The sequence below is a fragment of the Meleagris gallopavo genome, chromosome 1 (genome assembly GCF_000146605.3).
Source record: "Meleagris gallopavo isolate NT-WF06-2002-E0010 breed Aviagen turkey brand Nicholas breeding stock chromosome 1, Turkey_5.1, whole genome shotgun sequence".
Classification (NCBI taxonomy): Eukaryota; Metazoa; Chordata; class Aves; order Galliformes; family Phasianidae; genus Meleagris; species Meleagris gallopavo.
In genome coordinates this window covers 149,772,784-149,793,938 of record NC_015011.2, presented here as the reverse complement: position 1 = coordinate 149,793,938, position 21,155 = coordinate 149,772,784, and the positions used below count along the sequence as shown (strand labels likewise).

Sequence of the window (21,155 nt, the reverse complement as noted above, 5' to 3'; positions counted from 1 at the left end):
ATAAAATAAAAAGGTTAACATTACTAAAAGTGACATAAAGAAAGCAGTACACAGACAAAAATTGCAGGACTGTTATATACCCAAAACAACAACAACAACAAAAATCACTACTTAAATGTTTTTTCTTACAATTCTCAATTGAAATTATTTCATTTTTTCGGACAGAACTTTTTAAAGTGAGTTACAGACGTACCTTGTTGCGTGTTTTTACTTTTAATTTAGTCTTCTGTTTCCTTTTCAATTTTTTCTTGCTAAAAAGTTTCTTACTCCTAAAAAAAAAGCAAAAAAAACCCATGAGAATAAAATAATTAAAATTCCTCCCTCACTTCAAGGTAAACAGCAACATTAGAGGAAAAAAATATTGTCATAAGTCCTTTAAAACTTTTTTCCTAAGGCAGAGAACCAGTAAAGTCAAAATTTCAGAGTATAAATCAGAGGTCTTTAACACAATGCTTTTCTACTGGGTCAAAGAGTTTTACTTTATATTTCAAGAATATTAGCTAGTGCAGGAAAAAAAAACCACAGGCATCTCCATTTTGTATTTTTACCTTGTTTCTACTGTAAGTCTATTAACATCATACCAGTGCTAGAAGTGAGAAGACACATTTTGTCAAGTCTTTACTCAGCCTTCCAATATAAAAAGATAGCTTTAAAAAAAAAAAGCATCATTTGGCAGAGAATTCAACTGATGAAAGAAACTGCAACTTTTGAACATGCATGTTTTCAAACTTTTAAGTGTTCTTCTTCCACCCTCAACTTATAGACTTTTAAATTTCCATTCCTTCACACTACAGCTCCAGCTAACCCATGCTCCTCTAATTCTCTTCTGCCCATACCTCATTCCTACTGCATTCCTTTTTCTCCTCCAATTTATTATCCAGTTTATAAAAATCACAACTAATAAAATACACAAAGAAGATACACGAAGAATAAAAGACAACATACATATATACCATGTAACCAGCAAGGTTATTCTGCTTGATATGTATGCATTTTAACTTATTCTACATTTCTCTGTTCAGACTACAAGCCCTCTGCAAAAACAAGTTAATGTTACCCACATAGCATACAGCTCATTCTAGACTGGAAAGCTACTAACATTCCTCTGTGCCACTCAGACATTACTCAAATGGTTTACAGTTCCAATTAGTTAGAAAAATAGAAGTATGGAAGCTGAAAAAAATTACAGATACCAAACTGGAAAGAGACTGAGAACTGCAGTAATCTAGTATTTTATTTGAACAACTTTGTTCTAAACAAAAATGTTGATGGACTAGAAACACGTTGCTTACAACTTTCTCAGCATTCACATTTGAAGAGGATATAAGTCCCATGGTCCAGCAATCAAAGGCTAGAAACTAAAGTTTTATCAACACTGACCAGCCAGAAAAAAATAATAATCAAATAATCCCTGCAAAAAGTTGCCCTGTAGAAATCTCATCTATTAACACTAAAATTAGGAAGACGGAGACATATTCTTCTTCGAGACACTTCCTGCGAGAACCAATCACCTCATCACTTTTCTTGTAAATTTAAAGTCTTGAATATAAAAAGGAACAACCATTATCCCGGAGTTCAAAGAAGCATTTCAGTGATCAGAAAAAAAACACAGTAAATTAAAACTTATAAAGAGAACATAGATGACCTCCTAAGATCAATTCAACTATAAAGGAAAATGCATCAAATGTCTGTCCAATCTATTTAAGAAGAGAAGGAGAGAAGTGGTAAAAATCCACACAATTTGTCATGTCCAAATCTTTATAATCACCTTCCATAGTCTGTTTCGCTATTCATTTATTCTTAGACTGGACAAGTTTTAATTCCTTATTACAGTTTAATGCAATCAATTCTTATTCTGTTGCCAAACAAGAAGAACACTGTAGTCCCTTCCATTCTGTAGCCACTGTATCTTCTACACTGGACCAAATACCATTTTATAAAATTTTCATCCTAAATTCAGGTGTAGAGCCCACCAGGATTTCTAACTCTTCCTATCAAATGCAAACCACATTAACCAAAACTAAAGCAGTACTTATTATTCACTGTTGAGCAGAGGAAAAATTGTCTCATATGCCCCCCTAAGGTCACACCTAACTGTATGCCAGGTTTTACCTTGCCAGCCCACAAAAGTTTGGTAACATTTACCTGCGAACTGAGCTTGCTTTATTGTTTACCTAACTCTGCTGTTATGCCTGTTAGTACAGGACAGTGCAGCACGATTTTCACTTACCAGAGACAACTTTACAAGAAGTTTGTTTTTTGTTTTTTGTTTTTTTTTTTAAACACTAACCACTCTTGTCAAGACATTTGAAATTGAATCCTGCCTGTCAAAATCCTTACAAACTCTTCAAATTTATTCCAGTCTGCAAACATTATAAGCATTTTTTCCTTTCTAGCTTGCAAGTATTTCACAGAATAATACTCCTATTTTGGTAAGCATTTTTCTGTACAGAGGTGTACAAACAGAATCCCAGAATTGCAGTGATTGGAAGGGACCTCAAAAGATCATCAAGTCCAACCCCCCTGTCAAAGTAGGTATCCCTACAACAGGTCTCACAGGTATGCATCCTGATGGGTCTTGAATATCTCCATAGAAGGAGACACCACAATCTCTCTGGGCAATCTGTTCCAGTACTCCATCATCGTTACTATAAAGTTCTTTCACATGTTAGTACAGAACTTCCTATGTTCAATTTTTAGGTCATTGCTCATTGTCCTGCCGCTACACATCACATTCGCCTCCCACCTCCCTTTACATATTTATAAACATCCCCTCTCAGTCTTCCTTTCCCCAGGCTAAACAGCTGTAGGTTACTCAGTCTTTCCCAATTTGGGAGATGCTCCAGGCCCTTCACCATCTTTGTGGCCCTCCACTGGACTCCTAGGAGATCCCTGTCTTTTTTGAACTGGGGAGCCAGAACTGGACGCAGTAATCTAAATGTGGCCTCATCATGGCAGAGTAGAGGGAGAGGATCACCTCCCTCAACCTGCTGGCCACAGTCTTTTTAATGGATTCCAGGATACCATTGGCCTTCTTGGACACAAGGGCACAGTTCATGCACAGGGCCAACCTGCTGTCCACCAGAACATACAGGTCCTTCTCCACACAACTCCTCTCAGCAGGTCATTCCCTAACCTGTATGGTTATTTCTCCCCAGTGCAAGACTCTACACATGCTCTAGTTTAACCTCATAACTTTCATCCCTGCCCAACTCTCTAGTCTGTCCAGGTCTTGTTGAGTAGTAGCACAGCACGTCTGCCACTCCTCCCAGCTTTGTATCATCAGCAAACTTCTGAGGGTGAACTCTACCCATTTATCCAGGTGGTTGATGAAGATGTTGAACAAGAGTGGATCCAGTACCAACCCCTGGGAAATACAGCTTATTTAACAAAAATCCCCAAAATTAAAGCTTATTTTTACCCTAGGATTCATTTCCAAAAGAAAGTTCAGAACTAGTAAGCAATTAATCATGAAAAACAAAAAAACAACTCTATAAGCAGTTCCAAGCAATCATCTGCTTACAGTGTATGAATGAAGAAAATAAGATATATGATTTCCACAGGATCACTGTTACATACCGTTACATCGTGAGATTTTAATATTCAGATAATGAACATAATATATGGGCAGGTCTACTCAAGAAAAATAACGTTAGGAAGATTGAGTCATTTCCTGTTTAAAACCACAACTTAATTACAAGCCCATCTCTTCTACCACCTGAAGATTAACAACACCTGATAGGGCTAGATTTTCTCACTAAATTACCAACTTGTATTGGCTAACAATTGTACATTGCTATAAACTGTCAGTTGTTGTCAACAGTTTGACAACAAACAACAGTTCTAAAGGTCCTGAAAATCTATGCTAACAATTAAATTCCAGTGACAGAAACTCTTAACTTTCAAGTCAGATGTTGTCTGATATCAATCAGTTGATACTATATAGTATATATCAACTATATCAAGTTGATACTATTCAGTCTAATAAGCCAACTATCAATTATCAGCAAATTTCAGGCAAGTTTTCTGCAAACAGTTTCAAGCCTTTTTATTTGAAGCTGAATTCATAGTTTTGAATTGGCACCCAAAGGAAATCAAATGAGTACAGAACATGAGGAGATCTTGACAATAAGTTACTTCAGTCAAGAGGACCTAACAGATGAGCCTTCCCAGAAAAATCACTGAAAATAAAAGCAAAGAAAGTGTCAACGGTTTATGGGCTGGTTCGGCCTGGTTCCGTGACTAGCAGGGCAGAGATTTTGTAAGATCTACGCCTCTGGAAAAAGGAAACAGGGGACTCTGAAATAATTAAAGACAGTGGCAATGATCTGAGGAGAAACAAACTAATTTACTATATACAGTATCGGAATGTGGTATCTCTGACCGCAAGGTCCTCTGGGGTATGTAGTTCTTCTCATCCAGACAGGTGCCCAGAACTAGAGCATTAACACTTTACTCCCAGTGCACTACATGATGTTATGATGTGGAATACCGATAAACAAAAATCATAAACTATGACAGATAGAAAACATTTAATTCTTAAATGTTTAACAACTGTCATCAAAAAAAAAAAAAGAAAAAGAAAACCAATAATTGATTGCTGGGCAATTTAAAACAGATTTTAAATAACATGATTCTAACTTCTATTCAGCTTTCTTGTATCTTTAGCAGATGGCAATAACAGCATGCTTCACTCATTTCTTTTCAGATTAGAAGTAGCACTAGCTAGCAGTTGCAGTATTTGCTCCATTGCAAATGGGGTGCTCCTCAATCACCTCAAAAGCATTGCTTTTACTGTTTGGAAGATCTGAGGAAATGCAAACAGAACTCTTCCCCTAAGGCTGAACAGCCCTCATTTGCAATTCATGACATTAAATTTGAGAAGGAAGAAAAGTTTTGTTTTGTGTTGAGCACCCAGTGTTGTTACTGAATTAGTCAGTATAGGTTAACCTTGCATTAACACTGCATTCACATCTGCATAAGTTCTTCTAGGTTATATGTTGCACTAAAAGACTGCTTAGCGGAAAAAAAAAATGCTGTACCTGCTGCTGAGTCAAAACAAGAGCAACACAAGTTACATTAAAGTTCTGCTGGCCCTTAAACTTGTACTCATGTCTGAAATTTCTTACCAAAGGTCACAGCAACAAGTACAACACAAGACCAAGTCATTCAACTGCTGATAAAAATCTTAATTTTGGGGGAAAAAAAAAAAAGTGAATTCAGAAGTTTCCTAGTACATGCTAAAATTTTTAAAACCTATGAACTGATTTTGAATCAGTGTATTTGTCTAAACTTGATGGCTTCAATTCAATAATCATCTTAGGGAAGGGGTATACGTTTGACAGGAGAGGCCCATTTGTCAGGCTGCATCCAGTTAGACATACTATTATTTTGTTTCCATAGGCATGTAAACAGTTGGCTTAAGTATTCAAGGTCTAATAGAGATGTTCTTAAGAGGCAACAATCAGTGACACCAAAGTGAAACAATCAAATTGGAGACATCAAACAATACTTATTAATTGTTGCCTCTGGTGGTTGATTTGGGTTTACAAGAAGCAGCATTTGTTTCTGAACAACCCAAGGTGAAATCCCAGATTGAAGCTCTCAAGTCGTCTGCAACTGCAAGTTATTACCACTACAGCATTAAGAGTCATTTAGTCTCTTTGATGTCTTAGGATCTGTCATCACAATATGAAGTTACCTAAAAAACTGTAAATCTACCAACACGTTTTACACAAGGACAACAAAATATGAGTACTGACATACAGGCACTGCTTGAAAAGTAATGACCTGATGTTTCTTCCACCAGATTTCTCAGCTACTCCCATATTTGGTAACAGTGCAAGATCAATATTTGTATTTATGTGCAGAAACCACATAAAAACTAGTGCTGTTTGGCAGCTCTTTGTATTGTCACAAAAAGTCTACAAATTGCAAAATAATATTTTCCATAGGCTACCACTATAAGATAGAATATCACATTAGCTAAAAAGGAAGTGGCAATACAGTAAGACAAACTGATACAAAACAGTTAAAATACAACCATAATGAACTATCTACCTTAAGTTCTACCTTGCAAGCTCGCAGAATGGTACTGGACTTGTAAGAAGCCTAGATGACTGTGATTTATTATTTTTCTAAACAAGCGTGATATAACATCTGGCTGTCAAGAGGTTTTTACAAAGATTTATCTTTACAGACACCCAGTAACACACAGAAGCATCACTACTCTTAAGTCACCACTGCAGAACTGAAATAGTGTAAGAGAGATGAGGAAGAGATATTTTGAGAAACCAAGCTGCATCAACACAAAATGACTACCCACAAAATGCAATTACTTCATTACTCTCTTCTTTTAGTTTCTGCAAGGTATAGATAATACCTCAAGAAAGTTGTTAACACAGTAATTTTCATACTTCTAATTGCATAGCTTGATGGTTTTTATCTTTCCACATTAAAACTTCACCACAACATCTATCACAGATGTTGCATAATGCAGCATAATGTCCTTTTCATGATCTAGACAGAAGATGAAACAGCTAAAAAGGAGCCAGATGAGAGTTTAAGGGTTAGACTTAGGGCAGACCAATACAACATCAGGTGTTAGCTACTCACAATCTACCCAGGAAGAAGTTGATGAGGACTACAAGAGACCTCACATGCACAGGCCTTGATCCTTATCGGGGATGTTAACCATCTGCTGGAAGGGCAACAGAGCAAGGCACAAGCAAAGCACAAATTTTCTGGAGTGCATGGATGCATGACACAGATGATTGAGGAGTCAATTAGGCAGTCTGCTGGACTTGGCATTTAAACAAGGAAGAACAAATTGGATGCATCTGTGGCTGCAGCAATGAGACCGTGTTGATCAGCATCGTGAGACAAGGGAACAAGGCAAAAAAAAAAAATCAGAATCACAATCCTAAACACCAAAAGAACAGACTCTGGCCTATTCAGAGACTTGCTTTGAAGAGTCTTATGAAAGTACACTCCCCCAGAGAAAGGGGTGCAAGACAATTCATTTTCAAGGATCACTTTCAAGCTCATTAACAGTTTGTTAATACGTGCAGGAAGTCAAGGAAAGGTGACAGGAGGCATACATCGATGTACAAAGAGCCCCCTGATAAAAGGAAGCATACAAGAGATGGAAGCAGCATCAAGTCATTCAGGAGGAATACAAGGACAAAGTCTGAGCGCTCATGGGTTTATAAAGACAAAGCCCACATGGAGATGATTCTGGTATGAGATAGGAAAGACATGGAGAACAAGTAGCAGAAGAAAGAGTAGGAAAAACATGAGCCCAGTGCCAAACAAGGTAAAGATCCCAGTCGCAAAGATCTTTGGTCACCTCCATTACTAACAGTAAGATTAGTCTTCAGCAATCAGATGTCCACAGGAAAAGTCTGAGTAAGGACAATGTAACCTCAGTGGAGAAAGATCAGGCTAGGAAAAATTAAAATAAATTGCATGCATGTCATTGCAAATGCTGAGGAACCTAGCTGATGATACTGCAACACCATTGTAAACAATTTTCTGAAGGGTCATAACAATTGGCATAGTATTCTGAAAAGAAGAGAACAAACATTCCTCCTGTCTTCACTAAGGAAAAGACAGAGGACCTAGGAAACTTCAGGTTTATCAGTCTCATCACCTGGAAAGGTGATGGAGCAAATAACCTTAGAAATTAACACAAAGGGCAAGAAAGTGACAGAGCTGTCAGCTTGGATTTAGAAAGAGGAAATAACAATTGACCAATTGGTAGCATTGAAATGGCTGGCTTGGCAGGTAACAGGAGAGCAATGGATACTGTCTGTCTCAATATCAGTAAGACTTTTGGGACTCTCATTTACAACCCTTATGCAAAGTGGTCAAGTACAAGCAAGATAAATGTGGACTGAACACTGACTAACTTGCTGGGGTCAGTGCTGTGAATGACAGGACAGAGTCCACCTTCAAGCTAGTTTACAGAGAACATGACATTTGGAGAAGAGTTACACATTAGACGATTGTGCCACCATTCAGAAAGACCTCACCAAGCCAAAGAAATGGGACAACAGGAATGTTATCCAATTTAATAAAGGTAAATGTAAAATGCTGCCCCACGCATCTGTACACACTGACGACCAACTGGAAGGCATCTTTACACAGAAATACTACTATGAGCAGAAATGCTGAATTAGTCTGCAGAAGTCTCCTCCAAATTCAACTATACTGTGATTCTCATTGTTAACATACTAAGGTAAAATTCAGCTGCAGGGAAAGAGGCAACTGTGCTTATACTCCTGTAATGTATGTTTTTTTTCTAATTTAGTGTTTATCATTTTCCTGGTGCCGTGCCATGTTTCTGATTATGCTTCCAAGTAGAGACATACTGAGCTTTTCATTTGCTCACCATCTGGATCAGCAAACACAGCAAATTTAGGCAAAAACCCAGATCTATATGGAAATTAGCCTAATAAAAACTACAATACTATGCAAAATGAATAAGAATGTGTGGTCTTATTTAGGCAAGACAATTACTTGAATCAATTCACACACTCTTGACTATAACCAACACCCAAATGTATACTTAGTAATGCCTGCCAAAAATGCTTACACACAACGAACATAAGCTGCTTAGTACAAATGGATCAATGTGGACAATGCATTTAGCGACCTTAACAAGACTTTTCCAAACTTCAATGGTGCAGGCAATCTAAAGCATCACTATTGGAAGTATTCATTAAAAACACTGTTTGAGAATGAACAAAAAAGTTCATTTCACCACTCCCTTGTTCAACAATTCAAATTCAAAATTCAATTCAAATTCCACTTCATTCCTGTACCGAGTGTGGTTAGGATGGAATTAATTCTCATAGCAGTTCACATGGTGCTACATTTTAGATTTGGAACCAAAACAATGCTGCTAACACACTAATGGTAGCTGAATGTTGTAACTTGAATTATGTGGCAAGGCTTTGACAGTGGGGAGCTGCAGGGGTGGCATCTGTAAGCAGAGGGGCAGCTCGGCAGCTGTCCCATATCAGGTAACAGCCAGCTCCAGCCAGCTTCACAAGGAACCCACTGCTGTCCAGAGTGACAGCTGATACATCCCTGTGTGATCACGGTTAAGAAAAGGGAGAGATGTTGCACAACAGAAACTGGAAGAGGGGAGTGAGAAAATGAAAGAGATAGCCCAGAAAACACCAACTTAATGCAGAAGAAGGCCAGGACATACTCCTGGCACAAAGCAGAAGTTCCAGGAGACCAATGGTTGAGCACAGCATCCTCCTGCAGTTCATGGTGCCCCATGTTGGAACATACAACCACATCGCAGCCAACAAAGGAGCAGACTCTTGGGCAGAACTGCAGCCTGTGGGAAGCCCACATAAAATCAGTTTAGGAAGGACAGAATCCTGTGAGAAGGGCCCCATGCTGGAACAAGGGGAGAGAATAAAGATGAAGGCGCAGCAAAGACAAACCATAATGGATTAACCACAGCCCCATTACACTGTACAGTTCAGGAGGAGGAAGTAGAAAAAGGGTAGGAAGGCATTTTAAGTTTTAGTTCTCATTGCTCTTATCGTTATCAGCTAGAAATAAATTATATTAATATTCCCTTCACTAAGTGTGTTTTACCTCTGACAGAAATTGTAATCCTGCCGTTAGCTCAACGCACATGTTATTTCCATTATATTTTGGCCTTCTGTTGAGGAAAGGGAGTGATACAGTGACTGTTCACCGGCTGCCCAGGGAGGTTGTGGAGTCTCCTTCTCCGGAGATATTCAAGACCTGCCTGGACACCTACTTGTGCGATCTTGTGTAGGGAACCTGCTTTGGCAGGTCAATGATCTCAGCAATAATAAGTGAAAATATGGTGTGTAGAGAGGTTAGTCATCTTTTGCTCAGGTACTGGCTAAGCCCTGGTCAGCCGTTGAGGGTGCTGAGCTGTTGCTTCTGTTTCACTTTTTTCCTCTCTCTTTTCTTCCACTTTTCCTTCACTAATTAAGCAATTCTTTCAAACCACAAGACTTTGGTTTTGCTTTAATTTTCAGTCTTCCCTTCCTGTTCCTTTATCTCACTGAAGATGGGGTAAAAAGCAAGCAGCTATGTGCTGCTTAGCTGCTACTAGAGTAAAGCCACAACAACTGGTGACAGTTGTTTTCCCTGTGGAGTTACTAATTACCGTCAATCCTACCAGAAAGCTCTTTGTGAAGTCTTAATCTCCTTCATGATAATTTAATGCTATTTTTTGACTTCCTTATTTCTGAAAAAATTCTGTTTATTTTCCTCTTTTTCCGGGACTAGCCTGAACTTACTTTAACTCCGAAAAGAAACAAGTCATCTGTCAATTAAAGTCAGCTTCTTCAGCCTAAGCCACATTATTTACACCACTGACGTGTAATTTTAGTAATCTCTTACACTCATAACTGTTTTTTTCCTGTTAAGAGAAAAAAAAAAGACAGTGATGCCTCTCTCCATCCTTCATCACTATGAAGTGCAAAGAAAGGGTCAAGTACTTTAGGTTTCTTACAGAAAATAATTTGTCATGATTTTGAAGGAAAAAAAAACAGGAACAGCATGACACTTCTGAATTAACTTCACTTTATAATTTTTTGCAATAGGTAGAAGTCATCATGAAGAACTTCTACATTGGCTTTCATTCATTTTGTTTTTACATTTGTATGCATTGATTTTTTTCCCCTTGGAATAAAGCACTTAATGTTATTATCTCCAGTAATACTTGTAATCTTTCCCAGCTTTGCATACCTACAAACTTTTTCACCCACAACCTCAATTCCAGCACTGAAAACCTCACTGTAGAGATTGCAAGGTTCAGGACCTAGGACAGAGCCAGAAGCACAACCACTACTACTGAGGGAAGCTATTACTCCCCTCACCTGTCCTTCCTTCCAATACCTGGCACTGCTGTTCGGCAGCACCTATTGACAGCAGGTTTTTTTGTTGTTGTTTTAAACAGTTTCAAACCCACAATGCTGTAGTTTGTATCTATAATAAAAGCAGCCACGAGGTCCTGGTTTTGGCTGGAATAATTTTATTTTCTGCCTGGTAGCTGGCATGATGCCGTGTTTTAAGTTTAAGATGAAAATTATATTGGTAAGATACCAATGTTTTAGTTGTTGCTGAGTAGTGCTTGTGCTAAATCAAGAATGTGGCAGCTTATCCCACTGCTCTCTCCCAGCAAGGAGAATGAGGGCACACAAGAAGCTAGAAAGAGACAAGGACAAATGACCCAAACTGACAAAAAGGTTATCCTATCCCATATTACTGTAAAAGAGTTGGCCAAGGGGGGATGCTACTGCTCAGGAACTGAATGTGCAACAGTCAGCAGATAGTGAACAACTGCCTTGTGAGTCACTTCTTTTGTATATTCTTTTTCATTTTGGTTTTACTTTTTTCTCATCTTCTCTTTCCTATTTAACTGTATTAACTCAACCCATAGATTTTACTTGTTTTTCTGATTCTCTCCTTCCTCCTCTTAGGTGGGAGTGAGCAAATGGCTGCGTGGTGCTTAACTGCCTGCTGATCTAAACTACAATACCCAGACAAGGCTCATCATAAATCCACTATGTCTAATTTATCGCTTCTATTTATATTACCTTTTCTTTTTCCACATATTTTTAGAAATACATATTCCAGAGTACATTGAATCTTCATTTTTCATTCAAGCACTCTTAATCAGTTTGCTTTATTTTGTTCTTTTAGAACCCCTATATCTTTGAAGTTTCAAAGTAATTCCTAATAGTTACCTTAGCCACCAGGCAGAGGAATTTCATCAGGCTTGTGAAAATACCCAAACATATTCAAGCCTAAAATTGCACATCTTTTTAACTATGACGTGTTCATTTCATAATTCTAAGCAATTTCTCAACCTCATGACATCACACTGCATTAGTATTATTTAAAACAATTAGATTTTTCATTGAAAACCAAATTCATTGAAAACCTTAGAGGCCTAAAGAAGGATTTTATTCAGCCTACTGAAATATCCTTCCTAAAACTTCTCCATTATAGTCCGAAAACTATACACCACATCTACTAGAAATGAAATTAACACCAAATACAAAATTGATCTGACTTATATTTAACTAGAAGAGAACTGCAGAAGTACAAAGCAGTATCTAGAAAATTCCCTTAAATATATCAAATGTTTTGATTCATGTATGTTGCTCAGGACGCAAAGGACACACAAGGACGCAAAGGACACACAAGGACGCAAAGGACACACAAGGACGCAAAGGACACACAAGGACGCAAAGGACACACAAGGACGCAAAGGACACACAAGGACGCAAAGGACACACAAGGACGCAAAGGACACACAAGGACGCAAAGGACACACCTCTACCTAGTATTCTCTGCATGAAGATAAAGGTTCCTCAGTACAATCACTGTCAGGTGTAATTTCTTTCCTGTAATTATGTAGTTTTTCACTTATTAGCTGCAGCATTACCTATGAAATTAGACACAAGCTAAGTATTTTACCTCGAGTTCTTCAGTGCAAAAGAAAACATTTTGTATCTCTACCTCTACAATTTTAGGACTCTTATTTGCTCTGTGAAAATAAAAAGTAAATCAGCTGTAGCAAGAACAACAGTATCTGCACCTTTAGCCACCTGTCTATCCAAATGCAACCACAACAAATGGATTGTTTACAATGCCACTTTTTTTTTTAATCAGATTGGGGAAAAAATTTAGAGAACAGGCTCTATGAAATTTAGAAAAAACTGTACTTATTAATAAAGTGAACATGAACAACAGATAATGACAAGCCATCTTCACCAAACAGCACAAGACAAGTCCCTAGTGCATACTACTGAAAGCCCACCAGTCTGCAGTTGCCAATGGTCAACATTCTCTGGCAGTATACTATAGTAATAAAATGCAACAGAGAATCCATTGGTTTGAAGAGAAATAGAAGAAAGATGATCATTTTGAGAACACGAGTGTAATGATGACATAGAAACATATCTGTTAGAAAGGATACTATATTGGCTGGCAGGAAAAAAAAGGAAATGCAAAAGAAAAAAAAAGGTGAGCCATGAATTACAATAACTCATTATGAGAAAAATCAAATAGAGAGATGAGACTGTAACACTAAAAACTGAAGAATAAGTTTTTTATTTAAGGATGTATGGTAACTGTTGAGTCATAACCTGAACCACTGATTGAGAACCTGAGAAAAGAACCCAGTCAGCCCTAGAAGCACAGGTGAACGCAATTCACCTGTGTGAACAGAAGGCATGGAGCCTGGCTGCACCTCTCCTAGACCATTTAAGGGCTGACTGCCACCAGAGAAGGATCTCTTGTTGGAGATCCCTCCTTTGTGGAGTTTTCCTCTATGAGCCTAGATTTTGGAAATGGGTAATCAGTCCTTTTTCCTTCCTATATAACACCTTTCTATTGCGTTAGTCCCTCTTATATCACCTTTCCATCATGCTGATCTTTCTGATTGTGACAAAGGACAAGCTCACTTCAATCTAATGCAAATGACTGGCAGCTGATCTGTATAAAAATGAACACTGGATTAAAGGTTCAGCAACAGAAAAGATAAGAAATACCAAAAAGACCGAGACTAATGCAGAAGCAAAATTAAGAGTTCAGATTTTGACCCTAAACAGGGGTTTTACATAAGTGTTCTTACAGACTGACAGAGCCCATGGTCAAAATAATCTAAATGCTATGATACTGTAGCTATATAAGAGACTTCCAATTATTTTCACTTGCAGATCTATAAAATTCTGGGAGCAGTTTGGATCGTTCCAGTGAATCTAAAATTATTAACAAAAGGCTTATTCTTTCATTATTTTCTTTCAGAAAAATCTATGAAATAGTTCACAAACCACAGTTCAAAAACCATTACCTTATACAATTATGCTTAGAGATGAGAAAAGTCATAGGAAGAAAAACGAGGAATGGCACAAATCTAAACAAAGGCCACCAGATTTACATGGGGACAAAAAGCTGATTTTTGTTTCTTTTCTAGGCTGTGCAACTGGTACAGCTTTCAACTCTTTAAATTAGTAGAAGAAAAATACCCACAGTTTTCACAGACTGAAGTAGTCACAGATAAATCACATGCAAAAAAAGTATCATTCAGTTGTAACAAAAACCCTCAATCCAACAAATTTATCAGTGCAAAGGAGCTATGACAAGTCTTTTACTAAGAAATACTGGTTACTTTAAAAAAAAAGCAAACAAGCAACAACAAAAAACAACCTACCAAATCAAAGCATAATAAATGTAAACATACAAAACCCATATACCTTAACATAGCCATTTACAGTATACGTAGCCCATTCTCCTTCACTGATTTCTAGTATTCATCGTTTGGAGTGGTACAATTGGCTATGAAAGACTACTTAGCAAGAGTATATTTGAAACGTAAGAGTTTTAGTTAATTATAAGACTACTATTCCAATCAAAGTCTCAGTCTGAAGCACTGTTCCTGTCAAGAAAAAGAAACACAATGGTTTATTTAAAAGATGCTGTGAAGAGTCATGTTTCCAATGTAAACAACGGACATGGAAAAAAGCTGGCAAGAATATCACATCATGAAAGACTGTGTTATTGATATACGTGCTCTCTATGAAGATGCAAGAGGTCTTAGGTGAAGAGAAGAATTACTAAAGCATCTTCAAAATATTGTGTCCAGGAGAAAGACCACAACACAGCAGGGGATAGGGAGTGGAAAAAGTGCTAAATAAAAATAAATCCTCACACTCAGGAAAAGAAAGCAGAAGCATAATTTCAACATCCAGGTTTTAGGAAGCAAGAAGCCCATTTAATGCAGTTAACAGTAAGGCGTGGTTACTTCTTAAATTACTTCAACAACCACTTAACTTCAGCTCCTTATGTTGGTCATTTAACACGTCCATCATCCACTCAACATGCCAGAGCAATTAGCATAACTGGAACTGAAAAATTAACAGATATTTTCTCCCAGTTTAACAATGCAACAGCAACAGAACCACAAAAGAATCCCCACCTACAAACTAACAAAGAAAGAATAAATAAGTGATGATTCTGGAATGAACTTCTTAACATGAACTTAAATCAGTAGGAAGTGTAGGAACATGAAGTTAAATCGGTGGAAGAATCCCAGGGACACACAGATTAGTCTGAAGATTATTGAGAACAGAACATCAGACTTCATAGTAAACTTCCAACAGAACTGGTATGCCTTTAAAAAACGGAAGTAAAGTATAATCCCAATCAAGTAAATTAATTCTAATTATTTCTTCATCTATAAAGCTGTGGACCATCTTGAAATAAATTAAGAAAAAAAATCAGTCACTGGTTAAAATATTAAGGAAACAGAGTAAGCCACAATTGCTGCAAATCATATATAATCATAGAATGCTATCGGTTGAAACTAGGTTATCTTTAAGGTCCCCTCCAAGCCCTCTGCTGTAGGCAGGGTTGCCACCCATTAGATTGGCAAGGCTGTGCAGGGCCCCATACAACCTCAGTTTGAACACCTCCAGGAATGGCACATCCACAGCTTTTCTGGGCAGCCTTGCCAGTGCCTCACCACTCTATGAGTGAAGAATTTCCTCCTTACATCTAAACTAAATCTCCCTTCTTTTAGTTTAAAGCCATTCCTCCATCGTCCTACCACTGTTAGTCTGCACAAAAATTTAGTCCCCCTCCTGCCTATAAGCTCCCTTCAGTATTGGAAGGCCAAAACAAAGTTTCCCCAGAGCCTTTGCTTCTCCAGACTGAAGAAGTTCTGCTCCCTCAACCTTTCTTTGTAGGAGAGGTATTCCAGCCCTCTGATCATCTTCATGGCTCTCCTCCAGACCCATTCCAACAGCTCCACATCTTTCTTGTGCTGGGGGCCCCAGGTCTATGCACAGTACTCCAGATACGGCCTCAAAAGGACAGAGTAGAGGGGAACAATCCCCTCCCTCACTCTGCTGGCCACCCCTCTCCTGATGCAGTCCAGGAAACTGTTGGCCTTCTGTGCTGCAAGTACAAGTCCCACTATCTATATCATCAATAAAGACATTGAAGAGCACTGGTCCCAAGATGGACAACTTGGGGCATCACACAGGACTGGCCTCCACCTGGACACAGCGCCATTTATCACAACCCTTTGGCTGTGATCAATTCGTCATCCACTAAGCTATCCAGCCTTTAAATACACACTTCACCAACTTAGAGACAAGGATGCAGTACAGGATCATGTCAAAGGCTTTACAAGAGTCCAGATAGATGACATCAGTTGCCCCTCCTCGGCCCACTGGTGCTGTCACTCCACCACAGAAGTCAATAGTAATCTGCCCTTGTGAAGCTGTGTTAGCTTGCAACACCTCCTCATGTCACATGTGTCTTAACATATATTCCAGGAGGAATTTAATATACTAATTTCTCTCATCCTGTTAGGATTTGTCCTTACAGTTGTGTTCGTTTGTTTTAGTGTTCACATATTAAAACTCAAAACTTTTGTGAACTTCAGCAGAATATTCATACAACGTTTGCTGGTTTAAAGTACAGCAGACTTAATGTTACATGAGTTTAATGTAACATTGTTAATTACCCAAAGTATAAAGCTGATGATTGAGTCAGGTTGTATTGCTACAGTTGAGAGCTTTCCCATTGTCAGAAACCAACACCTACAATCACATTCACAGAAATATTCTCATCAGTAATCCACAACTTGATATTCAGGAAGGATTAACTACCTTAAAAGTTTCAAACACATTAAACACATTGTTTTGGAGCACACTGAGCAATAAAATCCTCAAAGTTAGTAATAATACCAAGAGATCATTGAACATCAAGAATGTAACAAAGGAAAATTATAAAATGCCTCATCTATAATAATGCTGAAGCTGAAACCAAACTGCCAATAACAGGAAAAAGAAACTTCCTGAGACAACTACCATATGAATACAAAAAAATCTTAAATAATAGTGACCAAATATTGCAGCTGAACAGTACCAAATTGACAAGTTCTCCACATAACTGTCTTTCTTATCCATGAGTACACATTCAGAATGTCACTAATTAAGAGCTCACACAGTAGCTGCTGTGTTACTGGACGCACTCTTATACAAGCACAGTTCTAGAACTAGAAAACCTAGTTCCAGTTTTTCTGAAACTTCTGTTGTATTCCAGCTGGCCTGTAATAGAAATTGTGACAGAAAAACTAGAGGTCCTATAGTATTATTTTGTAGTCCAAAATAAATAAAAGAACTAAACTATGCATTATTTCTTTTCTAAACTAAACACTTTCCTCGTAAGAAACAGAAAGATGCACTACTACAGATAGGACAAAGACATCTTACAGCACCACTAGACTTCTGAATAGATTTCCATGTTCACTTTTGCAAAAATGATTTTTGTTTCTAACAATCCACAAAGACTGAATATTTGCCTTGCAGATTCCATACTTCATCCTTTTAAAGGCACTCAAATTTTAGTCCATTTGGCACAGTGGTTTCACTTTGAAATTTTATCAACTTGATTAGTAACTCTGTCATCAGCCAGATTACTTGCTTCTTTCCAGCTTTTGCTATGCCTTCCATGCTAATACTACAAAAATACAAATCATGTTGGAGTAAGCATCTACTACAGTGTCTCAAAAACAACTACTCTGTAAAAATAATTTTCATTATCACAATGTAAGGTAAAGAAGAGAGAGATAAAATACTATATTTAGTTGATAGTTAATCCCTATTAACCAACAGTACAATACATCACAGAATATCCTGAGTTGAAAGGGATCCAATAGATCATTGAGTCCAACCCCTGGCTTCACACAATCATCCAAAATTCCACCCATATATCTGAGAAAACCGTACTCAGATTTCCTTGAATTCACACAGCTCAGTGCCATGACCACTGCCCAGGGGAGCCTGTTGCACTGCCTGATGATCCTCTGGTGAAGAACCTTTCCCTGTCACCAAACCTGACCCTCACCTGACAGCTTCATGCCGTTCCCTCTGGTTCTGTTGCTATCACTAGAAAGCAGAGCTCAGCACTGTCCGTCCACTCCCCTTATGAAAAACTGCAGGTCACCATGAGGCCTTCCTCCAGTCTCCGCTGGGCTGAGCAAACCAAAGAATCTCAGCTACTCCTCATGCATCTTGCCCTCTAGACCCTTCACCATTTTCATAGCCCTCCTTTGAGCACACTCTAATATACTATAGTTTTATATCCGTCTTGAACTGTGGCTCCCAAAACTGCACACAGTGCTTGAGGCTGTACCAGAACAGAGAAAGACAAGCCCTTTACAAACTAGCTAGTAGTGTGAGCCAATATCATCTATTTCATTAGCTGTAGAAAAGAGATGAACTTAATTCCCAGTTTCTTAACATAAGAGCAATACAGGCTGCTCTAGATGATCAGTGAAATTAAGAATCTGCTGTAATCCAGAAAGCAAAAAACTTCTTGCCTCACATAGAAATTTATTTTATTTAATAATTTGAATTATTAGAATTTAAGACAAATAGTACCAAAAGCTTTGCTGAAATGTAAATAGATTACTAACTTCCCCTAGTTAACGAGGTGAATAACCTTTTCATAAAAGGAAATTAAGTTCATTGAGCAGGACTTTCTTATCATGAATCCATGTCAGCTGTTCAATGATTGCACTTCCAAATGTTTTTCAATAACTCCCAGAATAACCGTCTCCATAATTCTACCAGACACTGAAGTGAGACTGACAAGCCTGTAATTAGCAGTCTTCTTTCTTGCCCTTCTTAAAAATTGGGACATTTGCAAGCTTCCAGTCAACTGAGACCTCTCCAGATTTCCAAGAAAAATAATTGAAAGATGTCTCATAATGATATCAGCCAGCTCTGAGCCTTGAATGAATCCCATTAGGCCCCACAGACCTATATACATCCAACTGGAGTAGCAAATCCTGCACAAGTTCAGAGGTGGTACAGAATTTATTGTTTCTGCATTTACAGTTCTCTAACTCAGGGCTCTGGGGATCCCAAGGGCTCATTATAAGTGTTGAAGACAGAGGTGAAGAAGGTATTAAACATCTCTGCTTTGCTTGCAGTATTTGTTAGATGTCCATCATCATCAATCAGCAGACTAATGTTATCTCTGCTCCTCCTTTTACTGTTAACATATTTCAAAAAGCCCTTTTTGTTTTCTCCCACAGTACTGATCTGCTTCGGCTCTCATTATCTCCCTTCCATGTCCAACAGCATCTCTGTAGTTCTCCCATGTTACTCAACTTCACTTCCAGTGGTCATGCACTTTAATTTCTTGCCGAAGCTCTAGAAAATCCCTGCTCAGTCAAGCTGACCTTCTGCCTTGTCTGCTTGACTTGCAACATTTAGGACCTGTCTGCTTCTGTGCTCTTAAGAGGTGGTACTTAAAAAGTGACCAACACTGATAGACCTCAATGCCTTCAAAAGCAGAATTACCGGGGACTTTGCTTACCAGTTCTTCAAGCAGTTTCAAGTCTGCTAGTCCCAATATCCAGAAAGATGGTAAAATGATATTTACAAAACACAGGAATCAAAAAAAAAAAAAAGGAAAGCAAATATTTTTTTTTTTTTTTTACAGGAATGAAGAGCATATAATTCTTCACAATAAACACCACTATAATATTTTTATTAGTCTCTACATATATTAATCTTACTTTTTCAATCAAATGAATGCTTCAAAGATTTTTGCAATTAAAGTTTAAAAAAAAAACAGGAAAAAAAACAACAAAAAAAGAGACATCTCAAGCAAATAAGAGCTTACAGCTTTTGAGAAGACTAGATCAAAAAAGTAGACTTTTTGGTGTACCAACTACCAAATGAACATGAATTTCATATATCCAAATATAATAAAACACTATTTCTGTGCTTCTACATGTTCATTTACAACTTGGCAATAGGAAGGTGAAGTGTTCCAGTAGCATTTCACCAATAAAATTTTGAAACATATACATTTAAAACATGCCCCAGTCAAATAAGCATTGCATTAGTGAGCATAAGAAGGGGCATAAGGGAAAACTTAAGAATTTCACTTCACTGTGAAAGGCCTTAACAAAGCATTAGTGATAGATAAACTTGCTCCAAAGGATGCATAATTTAGCACTGTGAAAACAGATTAGCTGGCCAACCTCCAAAAATTTCTTAATCGTCCAGTTCATCATAAAACAAAAGTTGACTGCCTCTTCTTCATTCAAAATGGCTGAAAGAACAGCCATCTCATTTCTGGTCAATAGCAAAAATGTTATATTTCAGTCATCACTGACATTTCCCTTGGTATCACAGCAAGCTATTTCACAACATTACATTTGTTTGTTTGTTTGTTTTTTGTCTTGTTTGTTTTTGTTTGTTTCCTCCTGAATACAAATACAAGCTTTTTTGTTTCCCTGCTGTCGAGGAATTAAATTAAGAGACGCAACCCTAGCAAAGTAGTAATGGACAAAAAAAAAGTGTAACCCAGAAAAAAAAAAGCCACATTTTTAGATTCTTAATGTCTTTAAACTAATTGACAGGATGTTTCCAGTGGGAAAAAAATAAAAAATTCAGAATCCTGGGAGCTCAAGATGAAGGGGAAATGGTTTTAAGTTGAAGAAGGGAAATTAGTTGGATATCAGGAAGGAGGTTCTTTACTATGACAACAGTGAGGTGCTGAAATAGGATGCCCAGAGAGGTTGTGGATGCCCCATACCTGGAGGTGTTCAAGGTCAGGTTGGATGGGGCCCTGGGCAGCCTGGTCTGGTATTAAATGTGGAGATCGGCAGCTCTGCCTCTGGCAGGGGGTTGGAGATTCATGATCCTTGAGGTCCTTTCCAATCCAAGCCATTCTATGAATCCCATTAGTAAGGACCATAAAGAGAACATTCAATTTTGATTATTATTCAATAAATATTGCTGCATCTCTGATACCTAGTATTACTACAGAAATCCAGACAGTCCTCCCAAGTAATTTAAAATACATATGGAATTCAAGAAGAACCTATTCAGCAATGATTCTTGGATCTGCATGATGTTACCTATGCAGCTGTGGAGTTTATGTTCTTCAATATGAAAAAAAAATATTTTTAGTAAAGACCAATTGATAAAATGGATGGGAAACGTTCAGAAATGAGTAGGAAACTATTACCATTTCAGAACATTATTTTCAGAACATTTCACTGTAATATTAAAAACTCATTAATCAAAATCATACAGTAAAAATCTTCACTA

The 21,155-nt window shown here is 37.8% G+C and overlaps 1 protein-coding gene across 1 annotated transcript in view; it reads right to left on the bottom strand.

The window, feature by feature from the left end:
• Positions 1-9,291, bottom strand: part of MYCBP2 (MYC binding protein 2) — a 208,692-nt gene extending 199,401 nt beyond the window's left edge. The window contains 2 exon segments of the mRNA XM_031552043.1: positions 194-269; positions 9,218-9,291. Of these exon segments, the coding sequence (XP_031407903.1) occupies positions 194-269; positions 9,218-9,291 (150 nt within the window).
• Between the last annotated feature and the right edge of the window lie 11,864 nt (positions 9,292-21,155).